Source organism: Danio rerio, chromosome 25 (genome assembly GCF_049306965.1).
Source record: "Danio rerio strain Tuebingen ecotype United States chromosome 25, GRCz12tu, whole genome shotgun sequence".
Classification (NCBI taxonomy): domain Eukaryota; kingdom Metazoa; phylum Chordata; class Actinopteri; order Cypriniformes; family Danionidae; genus Danio; species Danio rerio.
This window is the reverse complement of record NC_133200.1, coordinates 24,394,045-24,414,874: the sequence shown is the minus strand read 5'-3', so window position 1 is coordinate 24,414,874 and position 20,830 is coordinate 24,394,045. Positions and strand designations below refer to the sequence as shown.

The window sequence follows — 20,830 nt, the reverse complement described above, 5'->3', positions numbered from 1 at the left end:
GATTATTTATGGATGTCACAATATACTTGTGTGGATGATATTTAGAGACAAATAGATATAATTGTTTTCTGTTTGTCCTACTTTGTCTTATTCTAAAAATGAATAGAACCCTTAAAATATATGTTATCATGACAATCCTAATACAAATACAATATGAATCCAACACTTTTCAGAATTTAGCTATATATATATATATATATATATATATATATATATATATATATATATATATATATTTTTTTTTTTTTTTTTTTTTTTTTATTGAAATTATCACACAATAGTCCATAAATAATAAAAAAAACTTACTTGTTTGAGTTGATGTTGGAGATGCAGTTGAAGTAGAGTTTGCCGTTGCACTGGCTGCTGGGAAGTTTTGATGAATGAAGAAAAAGAATCACAATTTTCATAATATTTGCACAGATTACTAAAATGATAATAAATATAGGTTTAGAAACTCTGCATATACATTATTGACATGTACATGCTGCAGTTTAAGAGCTTTTACTTTCAGGGGGTGCTGGAATATTTAGGTTCATAAAAAACAATTTAAGTAAAATAGGAAATGCTTATTTTTTGTTTGTTTGTTTTCTGTTTCATGCCATGGAATTCTGTACTGAAAGAAATGTTCATGGAATATGACTACTACTTAAACAAGTAAACACACATTCTGCAACAATGACAATGAATACAATGACATTATATTGTTTATATTGTAGTGTTTGCGTTTTGAGAACATTATATCAGTGTAGTGGAACATCAGATATTGTGACTGTTTTGTGACAAACATTTTGACACCTAATTAATTACTTTTTTTGTCTGTTTCCATAATAGTCCAATAAAAATGCTCACTTGAAGTTGGTGTTTGAGATGAAGGATAGTTTGTTGTGGCTGCTGGAAATTTTTTGATCAATGAAGAGACAGAAGACACTTTTATTAATATTTGTCGACATTCATATAACATTTTTCTCATACAATGAAATTCTGAATTGCATTAAATGTTATTACACCAATTTCTAACAAACATCACATAAGTGCTGTAACACAGTACACACTGTTAATATTACTGAACACATGACAGAAGGTGATTTGAAATACATGTAGCATTGATTATTACAATAAACAACAGCAGAAAAATGTTAAAATGTTTCTAACAACGTGTTTAAACAACTACATAAAATACAGCATTGCTTACTTGTAGGTCCTGATGTTTGAGACTCAGAAGTGCTTGTACTGGCATAGGACGCTGTAACATTTAGAGGTAGAAACAGACATTATTTAAGTTTTATAGTAAATTCTTAATACCATATTGGTACACAGTGAAATTCTAAATTGCAAGAAATCTTATTACACAAACAAATTATATAAAAAAAATACAAATTTTAAATGAGAAACATTGTTCATATTATTGACGGGGTACATGCTTGACACTCAGGAGTCATTATTGTTTTGAACACACAGAACCATGAGTGCCCCCAGAGACGATTTTAAGGGCCCACTCTGTTTTCCCAACCACTTTTGTCCACGACAGCCACTGCTCCCCCGGTCTTCACTTTCGTCTGCGACATAAGGCCACGACTGACCCCCGACTAAACACCCCATCCTAACTACTATCATCTATGAAAGCCACCACTTCCCCCTTCCCTAGACTTTACTTTCATCTGCAACATAAGCCCACGACTGACCCATGCCCAAACAACCCATCCCCCACCCGACCATACCACCAACCTGGACGAGGACGATTCTAAGGGTCCATGCCATTTGGGGCCTCCAGAGTTACTATTAGGGGCCCTAACCACTTTCATCTATGACAGCCATCCCTCCCCCCCTTCCCTGGTCTTTAAATTCGTCTGCAACATAAGTCCACGACTGACCCCTGTCCAAACACCCCATCCCCCACCCCACCATTACCACCAACCCGGATGAGGGCGATTCTAAGGCTCCATGCCATTTGGGGCCTCCAGAGTTACTATTAGGGGCCCTAACCACTTTCATCTATGACAGCCATCCCTCCCCCCTTCCCTGGTCTTTAAATTCGTCTGCAACATAAGTGCACGACTGACCCCTGTCCAAACACCCAATCCCCCACCCCACCATACCATACCACCAACCCGGATGAGGGCGATTCTAAGGCTCCATGCCATTTGGGGCCTCCAGAGTTACTATTAGGGGCCCTAACCACTTTCATCTATGACAGCCATCCCTCCCCCCTTCCCTGGTCTTTAAATTCGTCTGCAACATAAGTGCACGACTGACCCCTGTCCAAACACCCCATCCCCCACCCCACCATACCATACCACCAACCCGGATGAGGGCGATTCTAAGGCTCCATGCCATTTAGGGCCCCCAGAGTAACTATTAGGGGACCCAACCACTTTCATCCACTATAGAACCCCTACCCCCTTATGCCCCTCACCCCCGGTCTTCACTTTTGTCTGCGACATAAGCAACTGAGCCAAATTTTGTAAAAATGTACACGTTTTAAAATAAGTAAATCCCAAATATGATGTCATTACAGCCCTAATATAAGCACCGTAGGATTCCAACACTTTTAACTATGCTGGACCTACTGTGTACAGTGATCATTTAAATTTAATCATTTAAATTGTTCACACAATAGTCCATGAATAAAGAATTTAAAAAAACTTACTTGATGGAGCTGATGTTGAAGACACAGTTGATGGAGAGTTTGTAGTTGCAATGTCTGCTGGGAAATTTTGATGAATGAAGAAACGGAATCAAAACGCCCTTAATATTTGCAATGATTATTACAATGTACATCAACAGTAAAATAGCAGAACCATAAAAATTATGTTTAGGTACTCTGCATATACATCATTTACTTGTAGGTGCTGCTTTCTAAGATTCAGTTGTAGAAGAGATTGTACTGGCTGAAATATTTTAATTTATTAAAAGCAATAATAACAAAAGGCTGAGGATGTGATAAAAATTGCAAGAACTGTAAAGGGTTGATGTTTATTCACATGTGCTGAGTTTTTTTTGTTTTGAAATCATTATTTCAGTGTACTGGAAAATCTGACAGTGTGACTGTTTTGTGACAAACACTTTCAACACCTCTAGTTAATTATAAATTAAGTTGTGTAAAAAAAAAAAAAAAGCTCATTTGAAGAAGTTGGTGTTTGAGATGAAGAATAGTTTGTTGTGGCTGTTGGGAATTTTTGATCAATGAAGACACAGAATGACACTTTTATTAATATTTGTTCAGATTCTTACAGAAACATTTTTATCATACAATGAAATATTCAAATGCCAAAATGTCATTAAACTTATTTTTAACAAACATCACATAATAATTGTAAACAGTGCACACTGTTAATATTACTGCAGAAGCTGATGCATGATGGGAGGTGATTTGAAATACATGTAGTACTGATTATTACAATAAACAACAGCAGTATAATCGTTTCTAACAAAGTGTTCAAACAACGACAATACAGCAATGCTTACTTGTTGGTCCTGATGTTTGAAAAGTACTTGAATTGGCAGGGGACGCTGAAATATTAAAGGTAGAAACAGAAATAAAATTTACGTCATATAGTGAATGCTTAAAAGGATGTTTTTTTTTTGTGTACAAATAAATTGTGAATTGATGCAACAGTTTAAACCTTGTACAGTTTACATACGTGTCAATTCTGCTATGTGAGACTCAGTTGTGGAAGTGCTTGTATTGGCAGCAGATGCTGAAATATTTAGATGCATTAAAAATAAAGGTTCATTTGGCTGACTTCTTTATAGCAGATATAAAAATACATATATTAATACTTTACCACACTTTTTTGGGCCACAATCAGTGTGCAAATTATACATTGACCATCAGAGGGGTCAACGTTTTAAAAAATGTTAGTTTGTGTAATACATGTTTTAGTTAATCAAATGTACAGTTCATCTGCAACTTTACAGCCTTATTCCAAAATTAATTAAATTAATTTATTTCCTGAAAATTCTACACGCAATACCCCATTATGGCAATCTAAATACATATTTTTTGAAATTGTTGCAAATTTATTAAAAATAAAATACCTGAAAAATCACATGTACAGATTCTAATTTTGATTTACAACCTTTGCTCAAGACTTTGTTGATGCACCTTTGGCAGCAATTACAGCCTCAAGGCTTTTTTAATATGATGCCACAAGCTTGGCACACATGTTTTGGGGAATTTTTGCCCATACTTCTTTGCAGCACCTCTCAAGCTCTATCAGGTTAGATGGGAAAAGTGATGGTGTACAGCCATTTTCAGATCTCTCCAGAGTTGTTCAATATGATTTAAGTCTGGGCTCTGGCTGGGCCACTCAAGGACATTTACTGAATTGTTGTGAAGCCACTCCATTGAATTTTTGCTTTGGGTCATTGTCCTGCTGGAAAATGAACCTTCGCCCCAGTCTGAGGTCAAGAGCACCCTGAAGAAAGTTTTCATTCAGGATGTCCACATTGCTGCATTAATCTTTCCCTCTATCCAGAACAGTCTTCAAGAACTTGCTGCTGAAAAACATCCCCACAGCATGATACTGCCACCTCCATAGTTCACTGTAGAGATGGTATTAGCTTGGGGATGAGCAGTGCCTGGTTGTCTCCAAATGTAACACCTGGCATTCACTCCAAAGAGTTAAATTTTAGTCTCATCAGACCAGAGAATTTTGTTTCTTATGGTCTGAAAGTCCTTCAGATGCCTTTTGGCAAATTCCAGGCGGGGATAGGCTTCCGTCTGGCCACTCTACCATACAGGCCTGATTGGTGGACTGCTGCACAGATGGTTGTCCTTCTGTAAGGTTCTCCTTTCTCCACAGCAGAACGATGGAGCTCACACAGAGCGATGATCATCGGGATATTGATCACCTCCCTGACTAAGGCCCTTCTCCCCTGATCACTCAGCTCAGATGGCTGGACAGCTCTAGGAAGAGTCCTGATGGTTCCAAACATCTTCCACTTACAGATGAAGGAGGCCACAGTGCTCATTGAAACTTTCAGAACAGCAGAAATGTTTCTGTAAGCTTCCCCAGCCTTGTGCCTCTTGACAGTCCTGCCTCAGATTTCTACAAATAATTCCTTTGTCTTCATGCTTGGTTTGTGCTTTGACATGCACTGTCAACCCTGGGAGCTTATATAGACAGGTGTGTGCCTTTTCAAATCATGTTCTGATTTTAAATTTACTGAATTTACCTGAATTTAACTGAATTTACCACAGGTGGACTCCAATTAAGCTGCTGAAACATCTCAAGAATTATCAGTGGAAACAGAACGTACCTGAGCTCAATTTAGAGCTTCACGGTAAAGGCTGTAAATACTTTTGTCCATGTAATTTTTCCATTTTTTTTTATTTTTTTTATAAATTTGCACCACTTTCATGAAAATTTTTCACATTGTCATTATGGGGTATTGTGTGTAGAATGTTGAGGAAATAAATTATTTAATACATTTTGGAATACGGCTGTAACATTAAAAAAATGACGGAAAAGTAAAGCACTGTGAATACTCTCCGGGTGCACTGTACATTACTATACATCATTAGCACAAAATACTTGGGCTATGCTAAATGTAAAATAGTAAAACTGAAAAAGTTTCCCAACAAAGTGATCAGATAACGGTATATGTTACTTACCTATAAGTGCTGCTGTTTGAGACTGAGTTATAGAAGAGTTTAAACTGACAGGAGATGCTGAAACATTTAGATTAAAAAAAATAGAAACAGTTTAACAAAGGGTACCATGACATTGTGTACTGTTAATGGAATATAACTTTGTAAATATACATCTTGTCTAATAGAACTTAATATGGCAACATATGAAATGGACTGTAAATTGCATGATTGATTGATCAGATACATGTTCTGCATTTTTTTTCAGCACTTGACTCTACAGGTAGTCATAAAGTAATTTACAAAATATCTATGACGTACAGTTTGACAGTATTTAAATCTCTTTCATATTAGTCTCTTCTGTATGTTATGCAGAGCACAAAAATAAAGGAATACATAAAGGAGGTACTTATTCACTTATTTGTGTTGTCATATAAAAAAAAGCAACAACGCAAGAACAACCTGATAATAAAGTTGTTTTATACGCAATAGTCTGATTCAACAATCAAAAAATAAGATTATGACAGGAATCATTCTGCTATCCTTTTCATGTAACTAAATTGTTCACACAATAGTCTATTAATGAAAAGACTCACTTAAAGATGTTGTGGATGTTTGAGTCTCAGTTGAAGAAATTTTTGTTGTGGCAGAAGCTGAAGAGACATTTTGATGAAGAAATATGAACAAACTAATAATAATAGTAATACATTTTATTTAAAGTTGCCTTTTTAGCAACTCAAGGACACCGTACAATAAACAAGAGCAATAAAACAACAAGAGAAATAATAACAATAGTGCAGGTAAAATTAATTAATTAATAAAAGCCATCTTAAATAAGTGGGTTTTGAGTCTTGATTTGAATAGTGTGAGGGAGTCAATGTTTCTTATGGCAGGTGGTAGTGAGTTCCAAAGCCCTCTGTTGCCCATGAAAGATAGACGAGCAGAGGGAACAGCCAAGTGGAGAGGGGAAGAAGAGGTGGGTGCGAGAAGGAACAGAAATGTGGATGAGGGCAGACAAATATGAAGGGGCGAGATTGTGGATGGCTTTAAATGTTAACATCAAAATTTTTAAATTAATTCGAAAATTTACTGGTAACGAATGAAGCTTCTGCAGAACAGGGGTGAAGTGATAAGAAGAAGGGGTTCTGGTGATGATACGGGCAGCTGAGTTCTGGACCAACTGAAGCTTACTGAGGGATTTATGAGTGAGACCAAAGAGAAGGGAGTTGCAGTAATCTAAACGAAATGTGACAAGGCTATGGACGAGAACAGCAGTGGCGTGAGGGGTAAGAGAAGGGCAGAGATGGGTAATGTTGCGTAGGTGGAAGTAAGCAGACCGAGTGATGTTATTGATGTGAGAATCAGAAGATAGGGTGTTATCAAGGATGACACCAAGACTCTTAACCTGTTTGGAGGGATAAATGGAACAGTCATCAGTAGAAAGAGAAAAGCTGTCAGTATTGGAGAGTGTTAATTTATTCCCAACAAGCAAAACCTAAGCACCTATTCTTAATATTTGCTGACATGCTTACAAAAACATACAATAAATACAGAAAGGATATGCATTGCACTTATGACACTAATGTTTGCTATTTAGAAGGTGATTTGGAATACCTGAAATAATGATAATTATAATTGACACTAACAGACAAAGACAACTGTACTTATAAATATATTACTTACTTGTAGGTTCTGATGTTTGAGTCTCAGTTGTAGAAGAGCCTGTACTGGCAGGAGATGCTGAAATATTTTCGAAAATAACTTTACGCACTGTTAAAATAATTAATAACTTTAAAATCTGAGTTAAAGATTTACACAACTATAAAACCAAACACAAAACACTCACATGAAGGAGCTGATGTTGAAGACACAGTTAATGGAGAGTTTGTTGTAGCAGAGGCTGCTGACATTTTAAAGAAAAAAATAGAAATAAAGAAATAAAAAAGATGATAATTACATTAGATTTCAGAGAAATTGAAATTCCGCACTGTAAGAGAAGTTATACAAACATGTACACATTTAATATAAACATTTAGATAGAACTGCTTTCAACACTTTTTTTTTCTATTATTTCAGAAACGGATGCTTGATGCTCAGCAGGTGGTTTGAAACACCTGAACCACTGATTATTATAATAGATATAGACCACAATAGTGTTCAGGCAACTGTATAGAAATAACTCTTACTTGTAGATTCTGCTGTTTGAGTCTCTGTTATAGAGCTTGTACTGGAAGGCAGTGCTGAAATATTGATGAATTAAAAAAATGGAAAGTTAATTCTGAGTACCACACACTGTACAACTGTACACATATATTACTTACCTATAGGTGCTGCTGTTTGAGTCTCAGTTGTAGAAGAGCTTGTACTGGCAGGAGATGCTGAAATATGTAGATAAAAAAATGTAAGGAACATAATTGGTCACACTTTGCAATAAGGTTCATTAGTTAATGTTAATTAATAAATTTACTAACATGAACAAACAATGAACAATACATTTACTACTGTATTTGTTCATGTTAGTTACTGTTAGTTAATGAAAATACAGTTTATTGTTAGTTCATGTTAACTAATGTTAATAAGCATGGACTTGGATGTTAATGATACATTAGTAAATGTTCAATTATGATTAATAAATGGCGTACAAGTGTTGTTCATGATTAGTTCATGTCAGTAAATGCATTAACTAATGAGCCTTAGTGTAAAGTGTTACCACATAATTTAGCAAAGGGTACCAGGACATGTACAGAAGAAATGTTAATGTTATTATACACTGAAAAAAGTGTTGCATGCAGAACTGTTGCAAACAGTTTGTTTGTGTTGAATTTAAACAAACAAAATAAGTTTAGTAATGTTAAACTTAATTTGTTTGTTTAAATTCAGCCCAAATAAATTGTTTACCACCTCTTAACATAAAGGAATTGAGTAAATCCAAGGAATCATCTTTGAATATTTTTTTTCAGTGTAGGACAAATACAGTTTTATACAATATACATCTGTGAATGCAATGGAATTGTTGACTGTTAAAAAAAACATATATATAGTAATACATGAAATTGATTGATTGATTGATTGATTGATTGATTGATTGATTGATTGATTGATTGATTGATTGATTGATCATATACATTTTTTTTTCAGCACATAACTCATAACTGCAGGTAGTCATTAATGGATTTACAAAAAAGTGCGTAAGGGATCAAACTGAACAACTATATGTTTATGACAGGTGCTTTGAAACACCTGAACCACTGATTATTATAATAGATATTAACCACAATAGTGATCAGGTAACTGTATAGAAATAACTCTTACTTGTAGGTTCTGCTGTTTGAGTCTCAGTTGTAGAAGAGTGTGTACCAGCAGAAGATGCTGAAATAATGATGTATTGAAAACGTAAAGTTTTGAGTACTACAGAATGACTTTTTCTTTCCATTAAATCTGTACAGCAAAAATTATTAGAATACAATGACTTCACCTATAAACCTTATAGATACTGTACATTCTTCAAATGAAAAGGCTGCTCATTTGACAAAAAAAGAAAAAACAAAGGTGAATTTGACTAAGCACTGTTTTTCCCAAAACATTATATATTACTCACCTATAGGTGCTCCTGTTTGAGTCTCAGTTGTAGAAGAGCTTGTGCTAGCAGGAGATGCTGATATATTTAGATTAAAAAATGTAAGAGACGTGATTTAGCAACGGGTACCATGACATTATGTACTTAAGAAATATATGTTAACAATATAGCATTACAATACTCACTTGAAGGAGTTGTAAATGTTTGAGTTTCAGTTGTTGAAGTGATGGAGTTAGATGTTGTGGCAGAGGCTGCTGAAACATTTTGATAGAGTGATAAAATTACAATTTTGCACAAAATATATAATCATATACACAATATATACAACAAAATTCAGAATCAGTTGCAGCTTAATATCCAAAAGACCAAAGAACTGGTGGTGGACTTGCGAAGATCACGACGATCTCCAGTTACTCCCTTGTCCATTAGAGGGGTGGATGTGGAGATTGTTCAGGACTATAAATATTTGGGTGTGTATATTGACAATAAGCTGGACTGGTCCAAGAACTCTCTGGTCACATATAAGAAGGGTCAAAGTAGGCTGTATTTCCTACGTAAACTCCGATCTTTTAGAGTCTGCAACACCATGTTGCGTATGTTCTATCAGTCTGTAGTGGCCAGTGCCATTTTCTATGCGGTGGTGTGCTGGGGTGGTAGTGTAAAAGTGGCAGATATGAAGAGATTTAACAAATTGATTAGGAAAGCTGGCTCTGTGGTGGGTGAGGAATTGGACAATATGGAAACTGTGGCCGAAAAGAGAACATTGTGCAGACTTTGGTCAATTATGCACAATGTAGATCATCCTCTTCATAATGTGGTTGACGAGCTGAGAAGTACCTTTAGTCACAGACTTACCAGCTTAAAGTGTTCCACTGAACGCCACAGAAAATCCTTCCTTCCCACTGCTATCAGACTTCATAACGTCTCCCTCAGTCACTTACCCTTACAGTAATCTATGCAATACCTTGCTGCTCGTGCCACATATTACTTATTACGGGTTTTAGTGTGTGGAAGTCTGTGCATTATGTTTTATGATGTGCAATAGTCTATTAGGTGCAATATTTGTACGTTTTTTTACTGGGTCTTAAATATTTTTAGTGCAATATCATTGTTTTTAAATGAGTGCTGAATCACTTTACTACTTGAATTATTTTATGTGTAATTGTTTTATGTGTAATATTATTAGTTTTGGTTAATATTATTTTCATTACTTGATATATGACTTAATAGTATTAGTTACCACTGATTCTTTTAAGTGTAATATCTTATATAATAGTTTGTATACTTATGTATTGTGGCTGTTTCCTTTTATAGATTGGTTGGATTTATGTGACTTATTTCGCTTACTTAATTTATTTATTTTGTCTTGTGGTTCTGTGTTTCTGTGTTTTGTGTGTTATGGCAGTCATTACATAAGCAATTTCCTGCGGGATCAATAAAGTTTTCTAAGTTTAAGTCTAAGTCTAAGTCTAAAAATTAGCAATGCAAGCTATGTCAGTTATGTCTTCTCTCCTGTCCCTGAGCACTTCACTGGCAGCTAAGAGCAGCTTTCTCGAACGCCTGTTTCACACCGCATGCGTCAGCGGCACGTGAGCAGAGTGTGCGCAGCGCGTATGTCGAGCAGTAGCAGCATGCAGGCGTTTGCCTTTCACACCAGCTGTGTCTGCAGAGTGCAGCTCTTCGGCAGCTGCTGCAGAGATCTACCTATCTCTGTCTATTCTATCTAGTTACCCATGTCTCTCTATATACAAATACACTTAAACTTTTCATCTGCACCAAGGCCCCTCCTATGCTGTTTCTTTAACCTGCAAATGTTTACTTTACAAATTTTAAAGATCAAATAGTACTGTATGCTTCTCAAGCTAACTTATATGAGAAGTGTCCGTCAGAAGACAATCGCCTGTGATATCATGTCATTTGTTTTTTGATTATCATGTTCCTGTAGACCTAGTTATAATAATATTTATACAATATAGTTATAATGATATTTATACATGATCAAACTAGTGTTACTTTCCCCGCTTCAGTGATGTCCAGCGGCAAAATAACAGCTCGTTAATTCATGCTCATGCAGAGGATGAGACGGACAAAAGTAACCAATGCATGCTATTCTTTTACTTATTTTCGTGTTGTCATATTCACATTGCAAACAGCTCCCGGTAGGAATAACTCGAGTGAACATAAAACAAAGCCGATTAAAACTTTCTTCCTCTGCTCAACTGCACAGAACACAGAGAGTTAACATCCAGCATGCGTGTCCAACTACACTACCCACAATACACTTCGCTATGGACTACAAATCCCGTAAATATTCTATTTCCCCTCTCCTACAACGCTAGTGTGCAACTTAAGCAAAACTGATCCTAAATTTGTTTTACATTTGGTTTTGTAGTTCGGGCCTAAATAAATGTTTGTTGCCGTTTTTAATCATTTTAAGTTCATTTGATTGACTATATATAAACCATTTGACATTATTAATGCATTTATTGGGTAAAATTGCTACGTTTTACTGTCATTCAATGTGTTTTGGTCATTATCAATGCACTATCACTTTAATTGAGCGTGAGCAGCGCGTCAAAAATAGACCCAGCGCCGAAACTATTGCTGCACTGCTGCTTCGGCGATGCTCACGCCTCGCTCTGACGCGCTGCTGCTGCGTGCGGTATGAAAGCTCTAATCTGTTAACATGGACGCCGAAAACACACGCTCTGCTCTTGCGCCATTGACGCTTGCGGTGTGAAACAAGCGTAAGAGATCAACATGGTTGGCAAGCACGTCTTTTTAAAGATGTTGTACTATCTTTGCTGTTTCTGGATGCAATGGTGTCCTGTCACTGGATAATGATCATGGTCACTGCATCTCATGTCTGGGAGTCCAGCATGTAGACTCAGTGCTTGTGAGCAGCTCATGCTTAATCAGAGGGAGAATGTCTGTTAGTGTGCTTAGATTGCAGTCTGCGTTGAAAAAAGTGGCAAAATCTTCAGCTGCTTTTCGCAATGCAACGAGCAGCTCGGGGAGATCGAAGGATTGCAGTGGGGGTTATCTGCCGTAGATCTTCCACTCCTTAAAAGCACACACCATTCAGGCTTTAGATGATTGTGCCGGTTCATCCTGCTGCATTCTCATCTGATGACTCTGGTCCACTGACATCCATTATGGCATCAGAGGGAGAGTCATCATGCTCTGAGCAGACCTGGGTCCACTGCCCTCCAGGGCCGTAGCTTAGGGCCATGAATCCGACATGATAGCTGTACTTTCCCAGACTGCTTCTGTGGTTCGGTTGGAGGTGAGCCTCTAGCTCAGCAGCCAGACCCATTAGATGATTGCTTTATAGGGCCAAGCAAAGTGGAGTAAATCCCTCACGGCCCCACATCCCCTTCCTCCCAGAGGTTCATGGAGAGCTTGTACAGGCGTGGAGGGTACTTTTGTCACCTGGTCTTTATGCTCTTCTCGGGGTTTGATGCTGTCCTCCAGAGATTGCAATTATGGGCAACCTTGTCCACAGATAGCAGCCACCTCGTGTAAGCAAAAGCTCCCTGTCCAAAGCGTGTAGTTCTCTGCATCCCTCATGGCTAGAGCATACACTGCTGCAGCCCTTGCTCTGCATGCCATGGTCATATACCACAACCTGCTTGAGCTGCATGAGGATGGCCACTCACCAAGCGTCATGCATGACCTATGCAAAGTGATTGACTGTGCTCTCTAAGCAAGCCGCTCATGCCCTAGGATGGCAAGGGTCAGATGATGCCAGGGTCAGAAATGCCACCAGGAATGCTGCCTTGACAAACTCCGGTTGATATGTGAGAAATAGACAAGGTTCACATTCTTGACACCCCCGTATCACAGGCTGGCCTGTTCAGCGACAATATTGGGGACTTTGCACAGGAGTTTTCATCTTTGAAAGGGCAAACAGAGCATGCTCTACTGGCGGTCTTAGAAGACTACTCAGCTGTCGGTGCTCCCCACATCAGCTGCTTCTCGCCTAAAGTATCCACCTGTGGCACTCAAATCAACTCCGTCACTGCAACTCATTCCAAAACATTGGTTTCAGCAATGGTGCCAGCAGTGACAATGTGAAAGATGTATTGTTCTATGATGATCCACTTTCACTGTCTTTCCCACAGGAGAGTTACAGTGTGGAGAAGCCCTAAAAGAAGTTTGAACCCAGACTGCTGCAAGTACAGAGTGATGTATGGGGTCTCAATACTTGTTGTACTTGTACTCTAAAAGGGTAAAGATTTCCCTAAATCATGGTTAAACAACTGAACATACATATATATTGCTTACTTGTAGCTGCTGCTGTTTGAAATTCAGTTGTAGAAAAGCTTGTACTGGCAGGTGGTGCTGAAATATTAAGATGTATTAAAAATAGAAGATTTGAGAATAATCATGAAGTGAAAAATCTTTAAAAAAAAAAGTTTAACTACAATTTGCACACTACTATCCACAAATAAAAATACTCACTTGAAGAAGTTGTGGAAGTTTCAGTTGAAGGAGTGTTTGTTGAGGCAGAGGCTGCTGAGACATTTTGATGAAGAAATAAGAACACACTGTTCTAAATATTTGCTGACATGCTTAACAAAACATACAATAAATACAATAAGGTTATACATTGCAAAGAAACTTTGTTACACATACTTATAATACAAACATTAGACGGAACTTTAAACATAATGGATTTTTCTTATTGTTAAAGGTGCAGTAGGTGATTGTCCTCAGAAATTTTTTTTCTTATGCTGGTTAAAAGTCTCTTCACATTCCAATAGTAATGATTAAAGTAAATGATCTAAATGGATTTATATGTAAATTTATATTCTGGATAAGACATAAAACTAGAAAAATGATAATCCAATTAAATATCGTCTGACCTACAAATAACTCAGTTACGACAGGTATCTGTGAACAAATTTAAATTTCTGCACAGCCTCTTTAGGCAGACAGATACATCACTTACGCATACATGTGGAGCACACATCTACAGCTGACAGAGAGACGTCAACCTGCAAACTCTGCATCAACCTGAACTTCTTTCTGAAAGACCAATGGGGCCTTTTCTGAAAGAGCTTCTGCCAAAAATGCAGCATCAAAACTTTTCTAAACCCTGAATCAATATCGGAATTACATTTGCATGCTGGGGGGAAATTATGTTATGCAGTTCAAAACAACAATCTGAATGATGACGCAACGGCTGGAGTATTTCTTTTAGGGTGCTTTCACACCTAGACTTTTGTTTCGGAACCTGTCTCGTTTGCCCAGTTAGCGCGGTTCGTTTGGCATACATGAATCCAGCAATCGATTGTAGTAAGAAAGCAATATGATCCGAGCCCAGCTATATCACAGTGTTTTATGGATATGTAATAGGCAAACAGCTATTAGAAGAGAGAATTGGGCAGGAGGTCATTCCAGACATCCCAAGTCTCCTGGGAGTTCTGGGAGTCTCCCGCAAATGCACAAAGACTTCAGGATGCCTGCAAACCAGTGATAATCTCCCAGTAATCATGCGTCTCCCCTCCGATCCTTAAATACCTTCTCAACCCTTCCCACCGCATCCCTCCTCGCTCTTCAGACACGTCGCGCGCAACCTGTCAAACACCAAACCACAACCCACCCTTGACAGCTGAGCGAGACTCTGCAAAATAAACAGAGAAACTCTGACCAATGTGAGGTGATTTTACTCGCACGTGACTAGCTTTAGCTATTTTGGTCCGTTTAGAAACTTTGCCGTGTGAAAGCGAACCGCACCTAGAACAAAGAGCAACAATGCAACCATTTTAATCCCTGTTTCGGAACAAATGAATCGATTCACAGGTGTGAAAGCACTCTTAAACAGATATGTATTAAAACTGTAGCTTTGCCATGCAAAGCTTATGTAGACTGTGTTGTTGTTTATGAATGGGTTTACATGCACGGTAGTAATGTTCAGCTACGGAACACGTTCAACAAAAGATTGGCTATTTTCAAGTTCATGGAGTACCTTTTACATCGATAATATAGTCGGTTAAATAGACCTGAGCATACGTTTAGTTGTTCAAGTGTAAAAGGAGCTGTAAACAAGCGATGTACAAGGATCAGCAAGCACAATTGAAAATGAAAGTCACTTGTTGTCTTGGTAATGTAAGCATAAGTGTAATGTAGATGACAGGATATTTCTATTTTTAGAACTGCTCTTTTTCTGATCTAATTTTTATTTTGTTTAAGAACAAAACATAAGTAAATGTGCTTGCCTGACCAGCTTTACTGGTCACATTTGTTCATTTTTGAACAGTGACAGCCTATGATACAGTTTTGGGGAAATATAACCCTGCACCTGCTGGCCTGTCAACAACTACGCTTGATAAAGTGCGTGTCTCCATGGAGTTTTCTAACTGGTGAATGACATGATCTTGTGTTATATCTAATCAGTGCACGTTCACGAGTTATGACTTAAGAAGGCATGGCTTAGGACGGCAGGTGAGGGTCATAAAATGTATGCTATTTAATATTTAAGCTATTATGCTAATGCTGGCATCCTGGCAGATCACCTACTGCACCTTTAAATACACTTATATCTGCTATTTAGAAGAGGATTTGAAATATCTTACATAAAGATTATTTGAATCCTTTTTATTTTCTTGTTTCTTTTATTCTTGTACATGTAAAGCACATTGAATTATCATTGTGTTTGAAATGTGCTATATAAATAAACTCACCTTGCCTTGCCTTACTTTAATTTACATTAACAACCAATGACAAATGTAATAATATATTACTTACTTGTAGGTTCTGATGTTTGAGTCGCAGTTGTAGAAAAGCTTGCTTTGGCAAGAGATGCTGAAAAAATTTAGTAAATATCTTTATGCTCTAAAAAATAATTAATAATTTTTAGATCTGAGTAGAACATTTACACAACTATAATACCAGACACAGTAAAATGTCACCACCTCTAGTTGAATTGGCTCTATAATTATCATTTCCCCATAAAGAATCACACAATAGTCCATCAATTAAAAACAAAAGTTCCTTACTTGAAGGAGCTGATGTTGAAGATACAGTTGATGGAGAGTTTGTTGTGGCAGAGGCTGCTGAGGCATTGTGATGAAAAAATAGCGATAAAATAAATGGCAATTAGATTAGATTTCTGTATGTATGTTCACAAGTTTACAAAACAACAAGTTTGCATACAATGAAATTCGGCACTGCAGGTAAAGTTATTATGCAAATTTTTATATAAACATTAGATAGACTTGTTTCAATACATTTTTTATATTATTTCAGAAACGGATGCTTGATGCTCAGCAGGTGATTTGAAACACCCAAACTACTGATTATTATAATAGACATTAAGCACAATAGTGTTCGGGCAACTGTATATAAATATGACTTACTTGTAGGCTCTGCTGTTTGAGTCTCAGTTATAGACCTTGTACTGGAAGGCAGTGCTGAAATATTGATGAATTTAAAAAAAGGAAAGTTAATTCTGAGTACCACACACTGTACAACTTTACACATATATTACTTACCTATAGGTGCTGCTGTTTGAGTCTCAGTTGTAGATGAGCTTGTACTGGCAGGAGATGCTGAAATTTTGAGATAAAAAAAATGTAAGGAACATAATTGGTCACACTTTACAATAAGGTTCATTAGTTAATGTTAATTAATGAATTTACTAACATGAACAAACAATGAACAATACATTTACTACTGTATTTGTTCATGTTAGTTACTGTTAGTTATGAAAATAGTTTATTGTTAGTTCATGTTAACTAATGTTAGCAAGCATGGACTTTGATGTTAAAGGTTCAGGACACACTGGAGAACTTTTTTTTTTATATTAACAGATTTGTGTGTGTTGCGCATAAGTTAAAACGATGTTAGCACCTGTCAGCTTTAATTGTGGGGAAAACTGGATAATTTTGAGCTTTTGTCAGCTAATTTCAGCTTCCGGGTTTAAAATTATTTTTGGGGCGGGATCAAAATCGGTGACGTAGCACAGTACTGCAAGTGCAATGATGACGCGTCAGTTTCTCATTATTATTATAGCGGAGTTTTCTTATCCTATGAGAAGAGCCGGCTGCTTAATTACTCATCAGACCTGCCAGAGTCAAGCCGTTCATGAAGGCTCATATGCGTTTGTTTCCATGATCCACGGGGTTTTCCCCCGCGATCTTGTCAGGGCCGATCATACAGCAAAGCTGTGTGTGTGTTGCTAGCATTTTTGTCGGGAGAGCAGCACGAGAATTAGAAAATGGCGGACGCTGTCTTTTATCAGGAGTTTGTCCATATTCAGACACATCACTGTGCTGCCGTGTTTGCCTAAATCCTCCAGATTACCAGCAGGGCAAATGGTTAAAATAGACAGGTCAGGAGACCTGCTGCACTGAGTCTGCTGGATACGGGGATTGAGGGAGAAGTGCTCATTTATAGGGTTTACATGAACCCACTTATCTTTATAATGATATAAATTGTGGTTATGTGTATATGAAATTACGAATAACAAATGTAGCAGGGCATTAAATTACTGTTCAATTCTTTGCATTTTAACTTTGTAAACTATAAACTCATGCGTCTCCTCATGGTTTGTTTCATTTTGTGAGCTAACTTCGTTCGCTCACGTTCTCCCCTGCTGGCCACGCCCACTCCTGCCCGATGCTTGCGGAGCTCCACGCCCATTAATCATGCATCTTTTGAAAGAATTCTGAAGTAGACTTTAACCGAAAGTGGGGGGTGTCATGGCCCTTTAATGACACATTAGTAAATGTTCAATTATGATTAATTAATGGTGTACAAGTGCTGTTCATGATTATTTCATGTTAGTAAATGCATTAACTAATGAACCCTAGTGTAAAGTGTTACCACATAATTTAGCAAAGAGTACCAGAACATGTACATAAGAAATGTTAATGTTATTATATGACGAATACAGTTTTATACAATATACATCTGTGAATGCAATGAAATTGTTGACTGTTAAAAAAAAAAAAAAAAATATATATATATATATATATATATATATATATATATATATATATATATATATATATATATATATATATATATAGTAATACATGAAATTGATTGATTGATTGATTGATTGATTGATTGATTTATCATATACATTTATATATATATAGTAATACATGAAATTGATTGATTGATTGATTGATTGATTGATTGATTGATTGATTGATTGATTGATTGATTGATTGATTGATTGATTGATTGATTTATCATATACATTTATATATATATATAGTAATACATGAAATTGATTGATTGATTGATTGATTGATTGATTGATTGATTGATTGATTGATTGATTGATTGATTGATTGATTGATTGATTGATTTATCATATACTTTTTTTTTTCAGCACATAACTCATAACTGCAGGTAGTCATTAATGGATTTACAAAAAAGTGCGTAAGGGATCAAACTGAACAACTATATGTTTATGACGTACAGTATTTAAAAAGCATAAAGCGTATTAGTTTCCCATCTGTATGTTATTCAGTGCACTAAATTAAAGGAATTAGGTGTGTCTTCATTTATTTGTGTTGTCATATAAAAAAAAAAAAACACACAAGAACAACCTGATAATGAAGTTGTTTTGTCTACAATAGTCTGATTCACCTATCAAAAGAATAATGAATAAACAAATAACGACCAATTTGGCTTATTTTAAGATTTATATATTGTAAGATACTGTAAATTTACACACTAATTGTGTGATGAAAAATAAGGTATTATGACAGAAATCTTTCTGCAATCGTATTGTGCATTTCGTGTGTGTTACAAACCCCTGATGTTAGTCTAGGGTGTGGGGTTTGACATTTATTTAATTAAAATATATTTATATAAACAGTGAATGAGTGGAAAGACAACCAAAGTAATGCCAAAAAATGTGTGCTTTTATTTACAATCCCAAAGTGAACAACAACAACGAATTAATCAAAAATAAAGAAAAAGTAAGTAAAGCAAAAATTTAACTACAATCTTTACACAATAGTCTATTAATGAAAAGACTCACTTGAAGATGTTGTGGATGTTTGAGTCTCAGTTGATTGAGAGTGTGTTGTGGCAGAGGCTGCTGAGACATTTTGATGAAGAAATAAATTTATAATTTTACACAATATCCACAATAATACACACAATGTATACAGCAAAACTTAGTAATGCAAGACAAGTTATTACAAAGATTATAATACAAACATTAGTTCCACTTCAGATCAGGAACTCCGAGTTATGTCTTTTCTCCTATCCCTGGGCAGCTAACAGAGCAGCTTTCTCTAAGAGATCAACACGGTTGGCAGATACGTCTTTTTTAAGATGTTGTACTATCTGTGCTGTTTCTGGATGCGATTGTTTCCTGTCACTGGATACCAATCACGGTCACTGCGTCTCGTTTTTGAGGGTCCAGCATTTGAACTCAGCGCTCATGAGCAGCTCAGGCTACACTAAAGGGGGCATGTCTGTTTGCTTAGATTGCAGTTTGTGCTGCCAAAAGCGGATAACTCCTTTGCTTTGCGGATTGGAGGTATAAAGTGGGGCTATCTGCCAGGTGATTTCCCATGGACTTCCACTGACATCCCTCGTGGCATCAAAAGATGAGTATTATGCTCTGAGTTGACCTGGGTCCACTTTCTTCCTGGACCATGGCCTGGACATGATAGCTATGGCTCGCTTCGCTATATTGCATATACCTCTTTCCAGATCCATCCCAACCAACTCTCATGCCCTTTTGCGCTCTCTCTGTAATTCAAGCGAATCTGCAGATGCTGGAGATGGTGATGCAAGTGCCTTATCTCCACTCTTCTAGTAAGTTCATCATCTGGCAAATCCTAAAGAGTTCCTCTGAGTCCCCCAACACTTGACTTGTTTGAGGAGTGAATGCTTGGATCATTACATTGTCTGGTACACTCGCTTGATCAACCCATATTTTGGGGATCAGTGCCAGATATGTCTGATCCCACCTCAGTGATCCCATATGCATTAGTCAGCCAGCGTGAGTTCCCCCTCCTCAGACAGACCCGTGTCTTCCTTACCAGCTAACCATCTTAATTCTATGTAATGCTCCCCGATCAGGCCTAGCCCATATTTGTGTATTGTCACAGGGTCTTCTCATTTGGGAAGATAGTGGCCTCTGTAGCATCCTTCCTCTATGAGACTGGCACACTTTCCAAACATACTGCCTTACGACTCCCTGTAAACTCTAAATGTTCCCATATTCTGGTAATTAACGGCCTGGGGACATTTAAAGGGTCATCTGGCGATTCCCCATAATGACGTTCTGACATAACTCGGAGATCCTGAAATTTTCTTTTAGAAGCTTTAACATTCACAGCAAAATGCTAAAACTTTCCTGAAACGGTGTTCAGGCAACTGGCATATATGTCTTACTTGTAGGTTCTGCTGTTTGAGATTCAGTTACAGAAGAGCTTGTACTGACAGGGGTTGCTGAAATATTTAGATGTATTAAGAAATAGAAAAAAAATGAGAATAATCATAAAGTGGCAAATTTGGTAATGCAACAGTTACATGACAAGCACAATAGGATACCAGTGAGTTACCATGATACCATGGACACAATGGTCCACGAATAAAATTACTCACTTGAAGGAGTTGTGGATGTTTGAGTCTCAGTTGAAGGAGTGTTTGTTGTGGCAGAGGCTGCTGACACATTT

At 36.9% G+C, this 20,830-nt stretch overlaps 1 protein-coding gene across 1 annotated transcript in view; it reads right to left on the bottom strand.

Moving 5' to 3' along the window:
- Window positions 1-20,830, bottom strand: part of ptprjb.1 (protein tyrosine phosphatase receptor type Jb, tandem duplicate 1) — a 180,342-nt gene that overhangs the window by 86,941 nt on the left and 72,571 nt on the right. The window contains exons 143-166 of the mRNA XM_073943145.1: window positions 20,760-20,819; window positions 20,547-20,603; window positions 19,177-19,236; window positions 16,670-16,726; window positions 16,535-16,588; window positions 16,175-16,231; window positions 15,924-15,980; window positions 13,635-13,688; window positions 13,458-13,514; window positions 9,356-9,424; window positions 9,192-9,248; window positions 8,906-8,962; window positions 7,915-7,971; window positions 7,780-7,833; window positions 7,440-7,496; window positions 7,277-7,333; window positions 6,190-6,246; window positions 5,618-5,674; window positions 3,642-3,698; window positions 3,466-3,510; window positions 2,648-2,701; window positions 1,193-1,243; window positions 850-891; window positions 307-363 (exon numbers count right to left, since the gene is read on the bottom strand). Of these exons, the coding sequence (XP_073799246.1) occupies window positions 307-363; window positions 850-891; window positions 1,193-1,243; window positions 2,648-2,701; window positions 3,466-3,510; window positions 3,642-3,698; window positions 5,618-5,674; window positions 6,190-6,246; window positions 7,277-7,333; window positions 7,440-7,496; window positions 7,780-7,833; window positions 7,915-7,971; window positions 8,906-8,962; window positions 9,192-9,248; window positions 9,356-9,424; window positions 13,458-13,514; window positions 13,635-13,688; window positions 15,924-15,980; window positions 16,175-16,231; window positions 16,535-16,588; window positions 16,670-16,726; window positions 19,177-19,236; window positions 20,547-20,603; window positions 20,760-20,819 (1,341 nt within the window). The remainder of the gene's footprint in view (window positions 1-306; window positions 364-849; window positions 892-1,192; window positions 1,244-2,647; window positions 2,702-3,465; window positions 3,511-3,641; window positions 3,699-5,617; window positions 5,675-6,189; window positions 6,247-7,276; window positions 7,334-7,439; window positions 7,497-7,779; window positions 7,834-7,914; window positions 7,972-8,905; window positions 8,963-9,191; window positions 9,249-9,355; window positions 9,425-13,457; window positions 13,515-13,634; window positions 13,689-15,923; window positions 15,981-16,174; window positions 16,232-16,534; window positions 16,589-16,669; window positions 16,727-19,176; window positions 19,237-20,546; window positions 20,604-20,759; window positions 20,820-20,830) is intronic.